This window comes from Macaca mulatta, chromosome 6 (genome assembly GCF_049350105.2).
Source record: "Macaca mulatta isolate MMU2019108-1 chromosome 6, T2T-MMU8v2.0, whole genome shotgun sequence".
NCBI lineage: Eukaryota > Metazoa > Chordata > Mammalia > Primates > Cercopithecidae > Macaca > Macaca mulatta.
The window spans coordinates 63,174,797-63,194,421 of NC_133411.1; the positions used below are offsets into that span (position 1 = coordinate 63,174,797).

A 19,625-nucleotide genomic window follows, 5' to 3' on the forward strand; every position below is an offset into this window, starting at 1 on the left:
CTACTTGGTATGGCATGTTCTTCAAATTTTCTGTGATTTATTGATATACAGTTATTCGTAGTATTGTTTTTTAATCCTTTTTATTTTTGTATGGTCATTAGTAGTGTCTCGTTCATATCTGACCTAGTCGTTTAAATCTTTCATCTGGGTAAAGTTTGTCAATTTTGTTAATCTTCTCAGTGAGCTTTTGTTTTTATTGATTTTTTTCCCTCTGTTTTTCTGTCTCTGTTTCATTAGGTTATGCCCCATCTTTTTAATTTCCTTTCTTCTGACTATAGGTTTAGTTTGCTGTTCTTTTTTCAATGTGTTAAGGTAGAAGATTAGGTTATTAACTTGAGATACCTCTTCTTTTTAAATAGAGATTTTACAATTATAAATTTCCCTCTACAGGTGCTTTAGCTGTATTCCATAAATTTTAGTATATTTTATCATTTTCATTAATCTCAAAGTATTTTCTAATTTCCCTTTTGATTTCTTCTTTAACCCATTGGTTATTTAGGAGAGTGTTAATGTTCACATATTTGTTAATTTTCCAAATTTTTGTCTTTATTATTTCTAATTTTGTTTTTGTCAAGAGTGTACTTGGAATTCTTTCAGTAGTTTTGAATTGTTCTAAGCTTGTTTAATGGCCTGACATGGTCTGTCCTGCAGAATGTTCTATGTGCAGTTGAGAGGAATGTATATTCTGCTGCTTTAAGGTGGAAGATGTTTTATAGATGTCCTTTAGGTGTAGTTGGTTTAGAACTTCTTTTAGAGTGTTGTTCAGGTCTTCAACTTCTTTCTTTTCAGACAGTTCTGTCTGGTTGGTCTATTATTATCTATTCTTGAAAGTGGAGTATTGAAGTCTTGTAACTATTATTGTTGTATTGTCTATTTTTCCCTTCATTTCTGTCAGTTTTTGCTTCATGTGTTTTCAAGCTGTGTTAAAATGTATTTTGTTTTGTATCAGCATAGCTATTTGAGCTTTCTTTTGATTTTTCTTTGCATAATATTTTTTCCCATTTTTAAATTTTCAGTCTTGTTTATATCAGTAAGTTTAAAGTGTGTGTCCTGTACACAGCATACACAGCAGTTGGATTTTGGTTTTTTTTTTTTAATCCAATCTGAAATTCTATTCCTTTTATGGATTGCTTAATCTGTTCACATTGAGTTTCATTACAGATGTAGTTGGTTTAGCAGCTGCCATTTTAATTTTTGTTTTCTGTGTCTTGTGTCTTTGTTTTCTCTTCTTTCACTGCTTTCTTTTGCATCGTGAATTTTTTCTAATGTGGCATTTTAATTTTTTAAAGATTTCATATACATATACATGTATGTATATGTGTGTACATGTGTATATATGTATATGTATATAGCAACAGAGAGATTTTCTTAGTGTTTGCTGGGGCTTTCCATATACATATTATTAGAATAAGCTTTAGATTTACACTGACTTAATTCCAGTGTGATACAGAGGTGTTATTTCTGTATAGCTCTATTCCTTTTTCTCTCTTTTCATGGTTATACATATTACATCTATAAATTTTACAAATCCAGCAATATATTATTATGGTTAATACTTTATGTACTTTAAAAAAATTATTTATTTATTTATTTATTTATTTATTTATTTTTTGAAATGAAGTCTACTATGTTGCCCAGGCAGGCTGGTGTGCAGTGGCACAGTCTCTCAGGGAAACCTCCACCTCCCAGGTTCAGGTGATTCTTCTACCTCAGCCTTCCAAGTACCTGAGATTACAGACTCACGCCACCACACCCAGCTAATTTTTTGTATTTTTAGTAGAGATGGTGTTTCACCGTGTTGGCCAGACTGATCTCAAACTCCTAACCTCAGGTGATCCGGCTACCTCAGCCTCCCAAAGTGCTGGGATTATAGGTGTGAGCCACCATGCCCGGCCACTTTTTATTACTTTTAAAGCTTATAGAAGAAAGGAAAGCACGTGTGTATATATTGCTTTTGTTATATTAACCTTCTTATTTATCATTTTTGGTTTTATTTGTTCCTGTGAATTCAAGTTACTCTCTGGAGTTACTGCCTTAGTCTTATACAGTTTTGCTCCCACCTACCTCCATTATGCTGTTACTGCCAAGATACTACATTTTGATATGTTACAGGCTCAATAATACAATGTAGACATATTGTTTTATACAACTGCTTTTTAAATCATTGAAGAGAAAAATATTTTTATTTCTATCTTTTATAATTATATAATTACCTTTACCAGTGTTATTTTGTTATGTAGTTTCAAATAAATGTCTAGTATTACTTGATGTTAGCCTGTAGAACTTCTTTTTGTATTTCTTATAAGGTGGGTCTACTAGAAACAGATTTTCTCAGTTTTTAGTCTATCTGAGAATGTCTTTATTTTGCCTTCATTTTTGAAAGGTAACTTTGCTGGATATAGGATTCTTGGTTAACAGTTGTTTTTTCTTTGAATATGTCAACTCATTGCTTTCTGGCCTCCATTGTTTCTGCTGAGAAATTTTCGCTGTTAGTCTTGTTGAAGTTCCCTTGTAAGAGATTAATCTATTTTTCTCTTGCTGCTTTCAAGATTTTCTCTTTTTGGTTTGGCTTTCTGCATTTTTATTATAAATGTATCTGCATAGAAAGTGACTGAACTTCTTTGCCTTTATCCTACTTGAACTTTATTGAATTTTCTGGCTATATAGATGAATTCTTTTTTTTTTTCCAGTAGATTTTGAGAAGTTTTCAGCCACTATTTCTGGTTTTGTTTTGTCATTTTTAGAGACAGGGTCTCACTCTGTCACCCAGGTTAGAGTGCAGTGGTTCAGTCATGGCTCCCTGCAGCCTCAAACTCCTGGGCTCAAGCAATTCTCCCACCTCAGCCTCCTGAGTAGCTGGGACTACAGGTGTGCAGCACCATGCCTGGCTAACTTTAAACAGTTTTTGTAGAGACCAGGTCTCATTATATTGCCCAGGCTGATTTCAAACTCCTAGGCTCAAGCAATCCTCCCACCTTGGTCTCTCAGAGTGCTGGGATTACAGGTGTGAACCACTGTGCCCAGGCCGTTATTTCTTTGAATATTTTTCTGCTCCTTTCTCTAAACCTCTCCTCTGGAACTTCCATTATGGGTATGTTGCACTTAATGGTGTCCTATATTCCTCTGAGGCTTGGTTCATTTTTATTTGTTTGTTCTTGCTCTGTGCTTTGGATTGCATAATCTCCATCAATAGTCTATCTTCAAATTCACTGGTGATATTATCTGCCAGTTCAGATCTACTGTTGGGCCCCTCTAGTAATTTTCCTCACTTCAGTAAATAGACTTTTAAACTCTAAAATTTGCTTTTGGTTTCTTTTTATATTTTCTATTTCGTCATCGATATGTTCTATTTGATACAACATTGTTATTGTACCTTTTACTTCATTGATTGTGATTTCCCTTGATTCTTTGAATATATTTATAGTGGCAACTTTTAAGTCTGTTTACCCTAACATCTGATCACTATTATAAGCAGATTCTGTTGCCTACTTTTTTCCCTGTTTTATGGGTCATAACTTTCCTGTTTCTTTGCATGTCTCTTTTTTGATAATATATTGTAGTAACTCTAGGTATTGCCTTCCCTGCCTCCACCTCTTGCAGGCCACTGTTGTTATTTCCTTGTTTATTTATTTAGTGTTGGGCTGGATTATTTGATAGAAGTCTCTACGTCTTACCCCCTATAGTGTTTAGCCTTTTAGTTTGTTTCTGGGGTAGAGTTGGGGGTCACAGCCCTGGTTATGCCCACAGTCACCCTGAGATGACAATGGTTTGGACAGGGGTCTCTATGACTTTACCTTTCTCTGGGCATACCCAACTGTTAAGCTCTATTAGCAGGAGGACTCCTCCCACTATCATTTTTAAAACCAGGTTCTCTTCTGCAAACTCTCTGCTGTACAATTTAGCCTATATCTCCAAGGAATACAGATCTACCAATTGTATTTCACCACAGCCTCTGCTGTTTCTGAAAGTTAATCTTAGTCTTGAATTTCCTCAGGCTCTGTTACAAATAAAATCTGGTCCTTTGGGAAGATATTAAGAGTTGTCTGTTTTAAGGCCTATTTCTTCACCCAGGCAAAATCTCTGAGTCAAAATTCTAAAATTGGGGGTAGGGACAATGCACACTTTTCTCTGAGTAACATCCCCGCTTTAAAAGCTGGGGGATAGGCGGAGGGTTGGGGTGTAAGCCTCAGGTATTTTCATCTTGCCTCTTCCAACATGGACCCATTGCCTTATGAACCAGGGGAAGGGCTGTTGGGGCCCTTTTTCTCAGCAGCACCACACCAAGATAGAGCCTCTGGCTACATGAATGAAGGGGAGCCTGTACCTTTCAGCCTTACTTGCAGAGGACTTAGCAGCAGCAACAGGTAGGTGGGAGGAGGATGAGAAATGTTCACATCCTGCCCCTCCTAAAAGTTAGCCCTCTTCAACTAAGAGCTGCAGGGATACTGAGCCCTTCTGTATTTTTGGCTTCACTAGTCTGGAGTTTCTGTTTCAGTGAAGTGGGAAGAGTGAGGGAGGGAGCGGTCTTTGTTCAGATATCAAAGACTTTAATGAATTTTAGAGGTTTTTTTGGACTAGATCTTTCTTCACTTGATATATTCCCTTATGATGTTTCCAGAAACTTTAAATGATTGGTTTTTCATAATTTTTTCCAGTTGCTGGGGAGCAGGCTTGTGGATCACACTGTCATGCTCTGGTAGTCTGAGGTTCAGGAGAGAAAAATTATAGCTAACATAATTACAAGTATGCATACACACACAGAAGACATATTTTTTAAAAATCACTTGCCTCTTTTGATCCTAAATTCATTCATGTGACTGTCTAACTATAAAGGTAGAATCAGTCGATGAGAGTTCTTTTAGGCAAAGATAAAATGAGGATTAGAGAGGAACACATTCATTTTTTTCTGTTTCTATTGGTGGTGAAACTAATTTTTCCATTTCACTGCTTGAATTTGTTCACTAAAAATGTGAAGTACATTTTTATTAATTTTGGGATCTAAGTCAGAATACAAATCCAAAGATTTTTGTGGCCAGTAGAGCTTGCCAGAGGCAGAGGGTGTATACAAACCAACAAAGAAAACTTAGAAGCATTTTAAATAAATAAAAATGTAATTGTACTTGTCATTGTTATTTTAAATTGCTTGTTTCTTTGCGTTCTACAAGCTTGGGATTACCAAATTGTGTTTTAATTAGGTAATTTCAGTTTATAGCCAGAAATTAGCCACACTTTAAAAGGAATAAAGAAAAGCTGGGAAAAACAAGTTCAGTTATACTGTTAAGAAGTAAAAATTAGGACTTATAAACAAAAATCTAAATTAAGATAATAGAAGACTTAACTAGTTTTTTATCTGAAAGCTGGCATTGATCCGTCTTTACAGAGTGCAAAACTAAAGCAAGTTAGCTGAGAAAAAATTAATAATCTTAGGAAATACCTTTAACATCAAATTTTCATTTAATGTTACAGTGTAGATGGTTTCCTATTGTGTTTCCATAGTAACACTTGAGAATATTTCCATAATGCTATAAGTTGGTTTTAGTAGCTCTGCATAAATAGATGATTATGTATGATATACTTCAGTTAAAATAGTCACTTCTGTGATTGTTGTATCTTACAGAGAGTATTAAATTTATTAATGAAATCTACAAAATTGGGACCAAATCCAGCAACAGAGTTATCTAGAAACATTAAAGATTGCTCATATGCCTGTGGGGTTTTTTTTTTCAGATACTCACATCTTCCTAGCACTTTGGAGCTAATTCATCTATCAAATTGTGTTATGCATCTTATTCAGAGGGTTTTTTTCCTCCTCTGTAAAGCTAATATGATAATCATTGAGTCTTCTTATAATCATTGGCTCCTTAGGAAGACTTGATAGTTGATCATAGCTATTTGTTTAGCTCATTGTTTGTAAAACTCATTTCATAATGACTGAACACAATCTTTGCAGATAAAAATAATCTAATCAAAATACTATCTTCATCTGTGCTTTGTGTTTAAACTAAGGAATGTTTTGCAACTTCCTTTAACCACATTTTGAACTAATGTATGCTGAGAAAAAGTTAGTTTTTCTTTCATATTGTAATAATAGAGCGTATGCTTTCTTTGAGGAAATTTGAACTTGATTTAAAATAATTGTGATTTCTTTTTTCTTTGGAAATACGTTTTCTTGTTAAACTATTGGTAGTTTATTGCAGAAATAGATTGTAGAAATGGATTCATTGTCATCTATTGACAGATTTTCATTTTTTTTAGTAGGAACTGTCCTGGGTGGAGGCCACATAGTCAAGTCATTGCCATATAACTTTCCTTTTATGTATTTTATGCAAAATAGATTATTTAAATATTTTTAAAAAGAATTCTGTACTGAAAAAATATCTTCTGTTATTGCTTGAAAGATACTACTCAAACATACATTATCATAGTGCAGAAGTAGTGGTGAGATCTTAGTAGTTGTTAGATCTTCAGAATTATAGCTTTATTACAGAATATTAAAGACTAAAAGACAATAAAAATTGGAACCACATTATAGAAATGCTAGCATAATAAGCAATAAAATAATCTCTTCTCAATCTATCTTTTATGTTATTTAGAGTGATTTGAAGATACAAATTAATTTTCTGACACTGAAAATTTTAGTTTCTTAACATTATTAGAAACATTCTGTGACACACTTGACAGTGCTTGTACTATTAAATTAGAATTTATAAATAGAAAATTTATAAATACAAAGTTATTTCTGTGTTTTCTCATCCAGTGGAACATGTTGAATCCAGAGAGACAGTTTTCGTTTCATAAAATAAATATGTATTACACAGTTTGTGTCAGTCATAATGCTAAATGCTGAGAAAATAGTTCCTGTACAGATGGAACTATTTGTGGGCCAGTTTCTTAAGAATGAATGAACATCTTCTGTTTTGTTTTTTAGCCTAACTCTGGTGAACTGGATCCTTTGTATGTAGTAGAAGTACTTCTTCGCTGTAGCAAAGAGAGCTTGAAAAATTCAGCTACAGAAGCTGCAAAACCAGCTAAACCTGATGAGAAAGGAGAGATGCAGGTTTGTGCATAACTTTCTGTCTTCAGATTTCAGATATTCTGTAACTTACTTATAATCACCAAAGTTCTCCAATGTGATGGTAATGAACATACTATCATGATCTCTAAATCAGAATTTTTCAAGGTATTTTAAGGTATATTTAAGGTAAAGCCATCTAACATATCAGTAGGATAATTAATGAGATTTGTTTTATTTTTCTTTTATCAAGTTACAAGATAAATCGTGACAAAGTGAAAGAAAAAGTATTCAGTCATTGAAATTTTACATGAAGCTGGATTTTACCAGGGCTGTAAAGATTTTTCGTTATCTTTGCTTGTGACTGAGTGATTTTACAGTTTGAATCCATTCATGCTGTTTATTTCCCATTCCCATGGAAATATAGGCAGCCCTGATTTAGGATTTTTTGACTTTACAACAGTGCAAAAGCAATAATCATTAAGTATTATAGAACATTAATACATTAATGAGATGATTAATACATCAATACATTAATGAGATTAATAGGCTTTGTGTTAGATGATTTTGCCCAAATGTAGGCCAGTGTAAGTGTTCTTAGCACATTTAAGGTAAACTGCACCAAGTTATGTTTGGTAGATTAGGTGTTCATGTATTAAATACGTTTTTGACCTAACAATATTTTCAACTTACAACTAGTTTATCAGAACATAACCCAATTTTAAGGAGGAGGCTCTGTAATGACTGAAGCATTATTTTAACAATGAAAAATTTCTACCCAAATTTCCTTAGTTAAAATCATTTAATTTACATGTGCTTTTATTAAATGTAAAATGTGGCGTACTGGATAAGTCTTTTACAAAAAGTCATTGCAATGAAATTTGTTATTATGAGATTGGTTTGTAGAAAGTAAAATCTACCACTGTAGTATCATAGACTTCTTCTTTGGATCGATAAATTACGGGTTTTGGAGTTGGCAGTATTTTTAAAAAGACAATTCACTGTAACATTTTTAAATGACGATTTAAATGTTTATTTATAATTCTGAATATTACCTAAACTTTGGCCTCCTTTTCTTAGTCTTCTAATTTGTTCACCTCTAGAATTCCACCACCAAGTGAAACTTGTGTGATTTTTATTTTTTTCTAACATTTATTTTACTGACTGACTGCCTAACTATAAATGAGGCTAAAACTCCCACAGTTCGGCATATACTCATTGTCCCCAAAGGGCCTTTAGGAGTTATTGCAAGTTGGAATAGCAAATGTGTGCCACACATCTCAACATTCTCCCTTTCTCATGGCAGACATTGATAGTAAGGCACAGCACTCTCACACTGAAAGCTCAGATTCTTCCAAGAAAATTATATAGGCAGTCCTGAAACCAAGGCCAAGTGAGGACCTTTCCTCTGCTCCTGTAGCGTTTTTTATTATGTTTATTTCAGTCTATGCTGCTAAGGAAATTGGCAAGAGTTTTCCTGCTCTCCCAGAGTTTATTCTTGTTACTTGTTGTCATTGGTTTGTTTTGTTATTTCTGAATTCAAAAGTTTTAAGTCTGTATTTTTAAATTGTGTGTGGCCACAAAGATCTCTGCTTGGTTAGTTTAATGGTCAGCTCATAATTGTGCAGAGACTTCCTTAAATGTCTGCAATCATTAAGTTCTCCTGTCTGGCTGGGCGTGGTGGCTCATGCCTGTAATCCCAGCACTTTGAGGGGCTGAGGTGGGTAGATGACTTGAGGTCAGGAGTTCGAGACCAGCCTGGCCAACATGGCCAAAACCCATCTGTACTAAAAATGCAAAAATTAGCCAACATGATGGTGTGCGCCTGTAGCTTCAGCTATTCAAGAGGCTGAGGCAGGAGACTTACTTGAACCCAGGAGGTGGAGGTTGCAGTGAGCCAAGATTGTGCCACTTCACTCCAGCCTGGGTGACAGAGCAGGGCTCTGTCTAAAAAATAAAAAACGTTCCCCAGTCTTTATTTAGAGGCTTTGTATACATATTGCAGCAAGCCATCAACCCTCAGCTACACAGTTAACAACATTACCTTAGCCGCTTCCTGGATGTACAATTTCATGGTCAGACAGAAGTGAAAGCTTAGAGTCTTTTCAGGGCTTTCTTGGGCATGCACACAGCCCTGGTCATGGCCTTCTAGATTTCCAGAAATGTGTGGGAGCTTTTCTAATTCCCCATGAATGTCTTACTCCCCAGCTTTTCCTTTTAAGCTTTCTGGTTAACCTGTTGTTTGTCCCAGCTGTCATTCACAACCTCAGGCAGCCATGGTGTTAAGCAGTTGCTTCTTACTACTTTTGACAAACACATCCAGGAAAATGGTTTGCACTGGTAAGCTCTCAGTCAGGTCAAATAAAAAACAGCCTTGTGAATGGAGTCTTCCAGGGAACCACCAGACAAGAATAATGACAATTCTTTGGGAATAGGCCTTTGAAGAGGTTCCACCCTATTCTCTCCCCTCCAGTGGCTACAATACTGGTTTTCAGTGGGATTTACTCTTTGGTTTTCAGGCTGTTAGAAAGCTGAGGAGTGGGAGATGGAGTAGGATAAGTTAAATTTGCCACAAAGCTTGCTGTTCTTACCAAAAGTCAGCATTTTTCTTGAATATATGATCACTGAATTCCTACAAGCCTTTGGTTAATTTCCAGAATTCTGAAGAAGTTGATTTTGACAAGTTTTCTCAGTGTTGGCATTGCTTTTATGGAGAAGAGGATTTTTGGAGGTCCTTACTCCACCATTTTCACTGACATACATCCAGTTTTTTAATAGTGAATTAATCAATAGCACATTGGATAAAATAACTGTGTCTGCCATGACTTGATTAAAATTCAGTTGGTTCAAAAAACAACTTGCTTGTTTGAATGAAAAATTCAAAAACCATGTTTTAGCTGATAGTCTTGATTTGAAGAAATTATATAGCTTGAAATGTATTTAAAATGTATTGACTTAAAACTTACTTCTTATATTATCTACCACATTTGCTTATTTAGGGGAAAATTTAAAAGATTTAAAAGGTCTAAGGGCCGGGCGCGGTGGCTCAAGCCTGTAATCCCAGCACTTTGGGAGGCCGAGACGGGTGGATCACGAGGTCAGGAGATCGAGACCATCCTGGTGAACATGGTGAAACCCCGTCTCTACTAAAAAATACAAAAAACTAGCCGGGCGAGGTGGCGGCGCCTGTAGTCCCAGCTACTCGGGAGGCTGAGGCAGGAGAATGGCGTAAACCCGGGAGGCGGAGCTTGCAGTGAGCTGAGATCCGGCCACTGCACTCCAGCCTGGGCGACAGAGCCAGACTCAGTCTCAAAAAAAAAAAAAAAGGTCTAAGGATAAAAATACTTCCTGTTATTGGTATTCTAGCAAGTTTCCACTGATTGCTTACATGGTTATTTGGACTTATAAAGACGCATCATGTTGAACCTGAATTCTGAGTTATATCATGAAAGTAATTGGGTTTAGAAAAATGAATAAACTGCCATATGCAAATATTACGATGTTTTAAAATATCTGAAATTTGATGTTTATAATTTCATGACAACTATACATTCAATTTTTAAACATTTAACTTCTTGTTTATAAAATGTCATGTTTCTAGTTAGGGAACTCTTAGGATTTCCCTTTTCTGTGCTTTAGGAGACATTTATAAATGGCCTTTGTAATCTGTTTCCTGTCATTAAAGTGTTAGTTGACCATTTCTTGGATGGAGTTTATTATGGAAAGCAGCCTTTGAAATTGGACAGTTTTTGTCTTCCTTCTGAATCTCGTCTTCACAAAATGGTTTTACTCTGTTTTGAAGGAAATTCACAGATACCTGTGCATATTGAATTCAACTACAGGTATATAAAAATACTCTTTCTAAAGCCAAGTGAATCAATTTTTAATTTTTCTACCTTTTTAGATGTACCTTAGTGCATACAAATTGTGCATCTTTAACTCTGGATGCTGGCTATGTGGTATTGATAATCTTTCATGTCCTGAGTCTTCTCTGTCCAAACAGTGCATCAACTGCTGGTTCACAAATTGGTGGCCCAAAACCCAGTGCAGCTTACAGAATGTTGTTTCTAAAATGAATTAGACCAGCAGTCCCCAGTCTTTTTAGCACAAGAAACTGGTTTCATGGAAGATAGTTTTTCCATGGATCAATGTGGAGCAGCGGTGGTTTGGGGATGAAACTGTCCCACCTCCGATCATCAGACCTTAGATTCTCATAAGGACCAAGCAACCTAGATCCCTTGCATGCGCTGTGTTTGCGCTGCTATGAGAATCTAATGTTGCTGCTGATCTGACGGGGGGGGAGCTCAGGTGGTAATGCTTGCTCCCCCACCACTCTTGCTGCATGGCCTGGTTCCTAACAAGCCACAGACTGGTACCATTCTGGGACTTGGGGACCCCTGAATTAGAGAGTTTGGAAGTAAAAATAAAAATGATAGTAAAGGACTGGGCATGGTGGCTCACACCTGTAATCCCAGCACTTTGGGAGGCAGAGGCAGGCAGATCACCTGAGGTCAGGAGTTTAAGACCAGCCTGTCTAACATGGTGTAACCCCATCTCTACTAAAAATACAAAAATTAGCCAGGCATGGTGGCAGGTGCCTGTAGTCTCAGCTACTTGGGAGGCTGAGGCAGTTGAATCATTTGAACCGGAGGTGATGGTTACAGTGAGCCGAGATCGCACCGCTGCACTCCAGCCTGGGTGACAGAGTGAGACTCCATCTCAAAAAAAAAAAGATAGTAAAGGATTATAACCATATGAAAATAAAATAATCCATGAATCCAGAAAGAGATATATAAAATATAAAAGAAATGGCCGGCCATGGTGGCTCACGCCTTTAATCTCAGCACTGTGAAAGGCCAAGGTAGGCGGATCACTTGAGGTCTGGATTTCGAGACCAGCCTGATCAACATGGCGAAATGCCATCTCTACTAAAAATACAAAATTAGTTGGGCATGGTGGCACATGCCTATAATCCTAGCTACTCAGGAGGCTGAGGCAGGAGAATTGCTTGAACCCGGGAGGTAGAGATTGCATTGAGCCGAGATCATGCCATTGCACTCCAGCCTGGGCAACAGAGTGAGACTTCATCTCAAAGAATAAATAAAATAAAAGTTAGAAAAGTCACCATTAGGCAACTACCACAAATAATAATTGACTATGGCAAGAATCATCCATGGATGCTGAAACTAGTAAACTGAAAGTTTAATGAAGAAGTGATATTTCCAAAGTCTCTAAAGGCTCTCCCTACCAATTTCTTAATTGTAGAGAGTAAAATAGTAAATAATACTATAATAAAGAATCCTGCAGATAGCACCTTAATCAAATGATCAAAGTGATCAACATTATCTCTAATAATGTTGACTAGTGGACTGAGTAGAACAGAACATGACTTCTACCAAAAATGCATAATCTGAATCTTATGATTCCTCATGACTAGAGAAACCCAAACTGAGAGTCATTCTATAAAATAACCTTTATTAAAAAAAAAAAAAAATCAAGGTCTTGAGAGAGACAGAAAAACTGGGGAACTGTTCTAGATTAAAGAAGAAAGAAATGTGACATCAGTGTGTGATCCTAGTTTGGTTCCATGGAGTGGTGGTGGGGAAGATAGAGTGGTATAAAAGACATTATTGTGAAAGAGGGGTGAAATCTTAATATGGACTACAGATTAGATGATATTGTCTCGACATTAGATTTCCCTCATTTAACACTTGTACTTTATGTGTGTAGAAAGAGAACAATGAAGCAAATAGGCAAAATATAACCAATTAGAGAATTGAAATAAGGGTATGTGGGATTTATTTCATTCTTACAACTTTTCTGTAAATTTGGAAATCTGTGAAAATGTCAGTACCATAAAAGAGCAAGAAAGGTGGGGTGTATTTTTAGATTAAAGAAGACTAAGGAGACATGACCACTAAATCCAGTTTGTGATCTTTGGCTGGATCCAAAAGTATAATGGTAGTAGTAATGTATGAAGGTCATTAGGGGGTCCGTGGGGAAATCTGCATAGGGATTGTATATGATATTTCCTTATCATATACAATATTCCTACAATATTGTAGCTTTGCAGGAGAATGTGCTTGTTCTTAACATATACATGTATTTGCTGGTCAAGTGAAGTGATTGTTGTCTGCAAGTTAGTTTCAAATGATTAAAAAAGAGGAGGAAAAGGCAGGCAGGAAGAAAGAAAAAACACCCCACCCCAAAAACTTAACTAGAGAGAGAAAAACTTCTGTTAATGGTTTGACAAACTAAACCTTTTTTGGCAAGTTTGGCAAATTATCGAACCTTTCTACCTTTACTAGAAAATCTAGAAAGGTTCGATAATTTGTGTAAGGTCACACAATTAGCTGAAGACTGCATTCACATGTTCAACCGCTATACCATTTTTGTTCATTAAAGCACTATGAATATATTTGTTATCAGCAAGCCAGTGGAAATTGTGTTTTCATCAGTGATCAGTGTAAAAGTAGCCGTGGGAGACAGATTTGGACCTGTGGAAACATTAACTTTGCCTCAGTTTATGGAGGCTCTCTGGATTCAAGATCACTTGAAGCAAAATTTAATGTTGATAATTTGCCATTTCGACAAGAGAAAGCATGGAAGAAAGTTTGCACATAGGTGTTCTTCAAGATTATGTCTAGTGGAATATGCTGCTTTCTCTCTTTGAAATACTTCTTCATTCCTGCCCATCCAGAACTTACATGAATCTTTCTTGACCTCCTAAACCTATTAAACAAGAATCTTTCATTTTTAGTACTATAGTACCTTTATGTATTAATATTTTTGAACTGCCAAATATCTGAGACCATAAAAATGAATAAAGTGGGGCCGGGCGCGGTGGCTCAAGCCTGTAATCCCAGCACTTTGGGAGGCCGAGACGGGCGGATCACGAGGTCAGGAGATCGAGACCATCCTGGCTAACACGGTGAAACCCCATCTCTACTAAAAAATACAAAAAACTAGCCGGGCGAAGTGGCGGGCGCCTGTGGTCCCAGCTACTCGGGAGGCTGAGGCAGGAGAATGGCGTAAACCCGGGAGGTGGAGCTTGCAGTGAGCTGAGATCCGGCCACTGCACTCCAGCCTGGGCGACAGAGCCAGACTCAGTCTCAAAAAAAAAAAAAAAAAAATGAATAAAGTGTGGCTTCTGTATTGAGGGGAGCTCTTATTTTTATGTACCATTTATTTACCTGTTATTTAGAGGTTTGAACTAGTTTTTACTTTTTAAATACAGTCTCTATTACGATAAAAGCTTCAGGATGAGAGAATGCTTCCCAGTAATTATTATGTACTTATACCTGTTACATACTGTAAATGCAACTTCTCTGTAAGGATGCAAGTTTAGGAAATAGTAGAATATGAACACGTGCAAGCTTAACTGTAATACTGTATAACCTTTTGGTCATAGGTTGTCCCAGTTTTGGTGCATCTCCTGTCTGCTATCAGCAGTGTTAGGCTTTACATTCCTAAAGACCTTCGGCCAGTGGACAATAGACAGAGTGTTTTAAAATCAATACAGGTATGTGTTAATTTTATAAACTAAATATAAATTTTATGTAAATACAGATAGTGTTTATAAAGAGGCAACTGAAATGCTTTTAAATATATTGCTTTCTTTCAGAATACCTATAAATACTGCCAATAGTGGCAATGATTTTTCATAAAAATAATGGCAGCAGATTTTCATGTGGATTTGTCCTCTCTTTGAATCTGCCAACAAAGTTAGTAAAGGAGGACTCAGAAGGAAAACCATTTTACTTTATTCATTTTGAGTGAAAACTATAGACTGTATTACAAGTTTTATGTATAAAATCATGTACTGACAGGACTTTTAACCATTTTTTAATATAGTCAATAAATACATGAAATTGTTTAATTTTCAATAGGGAAAATTAAGATTTTGTAGTAAATTTAATTTTCTAGTAGAAACAAGGTGCAGTGGCTCATGCCTGTAATCCCAACTCTTTGGGATGCCACAGCACAAGGATCACCAGAGGCCAGGAATTTGAAACCAACCTGGGCAACATAGTGAGGCCCCCATCTCTACAAAAAATTTAAAAAATAATTTAAAAAGAAATTAGTAGGACTCAGTGGTATGCACCTGTAATCCCAGCTACTCAGGAGGCCAAGGCAGGAGGTTCACTTGATTCCAGGAGTTCCAGGCTACAGTAAGCTGTGATCACATCACTGCACTCTAGCATGTGCAACAGAGGGAGACCTTGTCTCTTTTAAGAAAAAAAAAAAAGGAAGTGATTTTAACAAAGTTATTTAGTTAATAGTTTGAAGAGCATTTACTGTGCAGTGAAGGCTCTGTACTAAAATCTGAGAAAGCAAAGATAGTAGGATGCTTTCAGTGTAGAGTAGGAATTTTTAAGCTGTGTTCCAATGGTGGGCTTCATGAAATGAATGATTCTCTGACAGTTTTACAAAATTTTTATGTAGATGTGGATATCTTTTCCAAAACAATCACTTCTAGAAAGTTTTTATCACTGTTGGTCTGGTAGTAAATAAATATATCTTATAAGTTCATTGAAGCGTAAAGTCCCACTGAAATTGTTTTTTCTAATATTTTCAGAATAGCACAGTTTTGAGCAGAAATACACATTAATCATTATTAATTTAGCATTAAGTAATGCCATTATTTTGAAAAAAATGATTGTTTTATACTTCTGGGTTAGGTCAGTTCTCATTTTGCTAAAGTTAAAATTGAAATTAATTTCTTTGTCTATTGGCAAATTTCAGGCTTGTCTGTATTTGTTTTAAACATCCCTGTGCTATATCGTGTTGATATATTTCAGCTTTCACATGAATTTCACGATAACCTGAGTCTCAGTTTTGCATCATGATTTAAACAAAGTTAGACTGTTTTTTTTCTTGGTCCTTCATAGTCCTTTACATAGTCACCACATGGTGAGAAGCCACAGGAGGAAAAATTGGGGAAATTAGCCTGCCAACAGAACCCTTCACATAATGTATAAAGATTTCCCTTTAGCTACATTAATTATACTTTTTAAACTTCAGAACTACAGTTTTAGTGTTTTCTCTGTTCTGAAACCTCACACCTGTGACTCAGTTTCTTTATATATAAAAATTGGCCAGGCTCATGTGTAAGATTTTTGCGCTGACGCTAGCCCCCTTTGATTAGGGCAGACATATATCTTGAAACTGTACCATATGCACTTACCGGAGATACCAGTCTTTTGAAAGAGCTAGCATTATCTGCTCATTTAGGACAATAATCTGCAAATGTCTTTGAACCCTTTACATTTGTTTTTTACTGTTAATGTGTTTCTCCTCCCCAATTCCCAGTTCCTAACTAGCCAAATCCTATCTTATCTTTAAGGCTTATCCAAGACCCTGAAAGTTTCTCAATAGGATGCCAGCCTACAGTGAGCTATTTCTTCTGTGTACGAATATGTTTATTGCATTTAACCATTATTCATGTGTTTTTTTAAGCTAAAGGTCTCAGGAGCTTTTAAAAAGTCTGTACTTTCCAAGTCAATAGTGCCCTCCCTAGGCATCAACACAAAGGAAATAATCCGAAAGCAGTTTAAACATAGATGTTTAATACAAGATTACTTGTGATGGCAAGAAGTTACAACAATGTTATACAGTAACGAATTTATCAGTAAGTTGTGCCACATTCAGGACTATGATCGAATTATGACTTGTAGTTTTATTAGTAAATCATAATACATCTGTAAATCATAGGATAGCATTGAAAAAGAGTTTTCAAAAATAAATGCAGAAGAAAAATGCCCTACAATTTAAATTGGCAAAAGACAAAATTATATATGTAGTATACCTTTTATGTCCATGTGCATAGAAAAAAAAGGAAACACGGATTTGGTTTGGTCTTACTAATTTTGACTATAAGATGAAAATGAATTTTATATATTTTTTTCAGGAAGTTCAGAAACGTTTTCCTGACGGCATCCCCTTATTAGACCCTATTGATGATATGGGCATTCAAGATCAAGGGCTGAAAAAAGTCATTCAGAAAGTAGAAGCTTTTGAGCATCGAATGTATTCTCATCCACTTCACAATGATCCAAATTTGGAAACTGTGTATACGCTTTGTGAAAAAAAAGCACAGGTATGGCAGAAACTTGGTTTTTATAGTAGAATTTTATATGTTTCACTGAATAAATATGTGTTTGTCATTTTCTTGTCCTGTTGGTTTAATTGGCTAAAACAGGAAAATGTTAGCTATCTTTTTTTTTTTTTTTTTGAGACGGAGTCTTGCTCTGTCGCCCGGGCTGGAGTGCAGCAGCCGGATCTCAGCTCACTGCAAGCTCCGCCTCCCGGGTTTACACCATTCTCCTGCCTCAGCCTCCCGAGTAGCTGGGACTACAGACGCCCGCCACCTCGCCCGGCTAGTTTTTTGTATTTTTTAGTAGAGACGGGGTTTCACCGTGTTAGCCAGGATGGTCTCGATCTCCTGACCTCGTGATCCGCCCATCTCGGCCTCCCAAAGTGCTGGGATTACAGGCTTGAGCCACCGCGCCTGGCCAGGTATCAGCTATCTTTTAAATAAACTGTCAGCTCTGAACCTGTCAGCTCTCATCAGCAAGACAAGATAAAGTTTATTTTGCTGTAGTTTGATATTTCACATAGGATGTTCTGTTTTTTTCTTCCTTTTTAAAATTGAGATATAATTTACACAGCATAGCACTCACCCTTTTAAAATATCCAGCTCACTGGTTTTTAGTGTATTCACACATACTTGCAACCATCACCACTATGTAACTTCAGAACATTCTTCTTACCCTCTGAAGGAACTTTATACCCATTAGCAGCCACTCTCTGTTTATCCCATCCTCCAGCCCTTGGCAATCACAAGTCTACTTTCTATCTGTGTGGTTTTGCCTATTCTGGATATTTCTTAAAATAGAATCATGTAATATATGATGTTTATGTCTCCTGTCTTTCACTTAGCGTGTCTGCAAGCTTTATGCCTGTTGTAGCATAAATCAGTACTTCATTCCTTTTATGGCCAAATTTTATATGTATGTGTGACAGAGTCCTGCTGTGTCACCCAGGCTTCAGTCCAGTGGCGTGATTGTGGCTCACTACAACCTCTGCCTCCCGGGTTCAAGCGATTCTCCTGCCTCAGCCTCCCTAGTAGCTAGAATTACAGACGCACACCACCATGCCCGCTAATTATTGAATTTTTATTAGAAACAGGGTTTCACCATGTTGGCCAGGCTGGTCTTGAACTCCTGACCTCAGGTTACCCATCCACCTCAGCCTCCCAGAGTGCTGGGATTACAGGCATGAGCCACCATACCTGGCCTAACTAAATTATATTTTGTTGTGTGGATATGCCATATTTTGTTCACCCGTTCATCAGTTGATGGACAGGACATTTGTTTTTTTCTAACTTTTTGGCTATGATGAATAATGCTGCTGTGAACATTTGTATACAAGTTTTTGTATGGATGTTTTGAGTATCTTGAGTGGAAATAGGTAGGATTGCTGGATCCTATGGTAACTCTATATTTACCTTTATGAGAAACTACCAGACTGTTTCCAAAGTGGCTACACCACTTTATGTTCTCACTAGCAATTTGCGAGATTTCTGCTTTCTCTACATCTTCGTCAGCACGTGTTATTGTCTATTGTTTTTGCTATAGCCATCTTAATAGCGTCAAATGGTAGTAGTTCAGCTTTTTAGGATAATTAGCTTTCATGTCTAACCAGTAAAAGCATTATTATAAGCATTCTGTATAGCGAATTTAGAAAAAGCTTTTTGACGTGAACACAATCCTTTCCACTACCTACTTTTTTTCAACTGGAATGTATTACACTATACAAATCTCCCTTCCTCCGTGAAACTTAAAACTCCTTGCTGTTGTACTTTTTCAACTTTTATCACATACCACTTTTATCAATACATTTGTCTTTGTGTCTCATAAACTAGATTTTAAGCTCCTTAGAGTCAGATGTTTCATTTTATTTACATTTTCTCATAATGGTCTATTTTTATAAAGTAAATGCCCAGTATTTGTTGGATAAATACATGAGTAGAAACTCCTTTAATAATGTGTTCAGTTCATAGTTTTAAAGCCGTCTCCCTTTCTAGCTTTTTGTGAACTTACATCATATGGTGCTGTAGCAGATAGACAATATTGGCTGCATGCTTAGTGAACACATCCATGCTGTGACCCACCTTGAAGTGCTGCTAGGCAGGAAGCTTGCCAGGTGCTTCTCAAGATGAGGAAACTGGGACACAACAAGCTTTCATTACTTACACAGATATCCAGTTGTGCTTCTCACCTGTTCGTCTCTTACCAGGACCATTGCAGCAGCTCTCTCCCTGCTGTCAGTCCCTCCATGGCCACCAGGGTCAGCATTATGTTTCCATAACACAAGAACAGGTAGACTTGAGCGTGGTTGAATGATGACTGGAAAGCATCCTTGGAGGTGGTTTGAAGGCATTGTCTGAGCTGCTCAAATATACTGAAAAAGACATTGTCTGGCTGAAGGGACTGGCTAAATAAAGTTGTTATGGAGACTCTGCAATAACATGTAAGAAGGCTCATGTATGAGCATTACATGAAAAAAGGATCTGAAATTGAAGTGGACTATGATTACTATTTAGCAGAAA

At 36.6% G+C, this 19,625-nt stretch overlaps 1 protein-coding gene across 1 annotated transcript in view; it reads left to right on the forward strand.

Moving 5' to 3' along the window:
- MTREX (Mtr4 exosome RNA helicase) overlaps positions 1-19,625 on the forward strand; it is a 126,520-nt gene that overhangs the window by 76,136 nt on the left and 30,759 nt on the right. Inside the window, exons 19-21 of the mRNA XM_015140078.3 lie at positions 6,929-7,057; positions 14,424-14,534; positions 16,923-17,111. Coding sequence (XP_014995564.2) covers positions 6,929-7,057; positions 14,424-14,534; positions 16,923-17,111 — 429 coding nt within the window. The remainder of the gene's footprint in view (positions 1-6,928; positions 7,058-14,423; positions 14,535-16,922; positions 17,112-19,625) is intronic.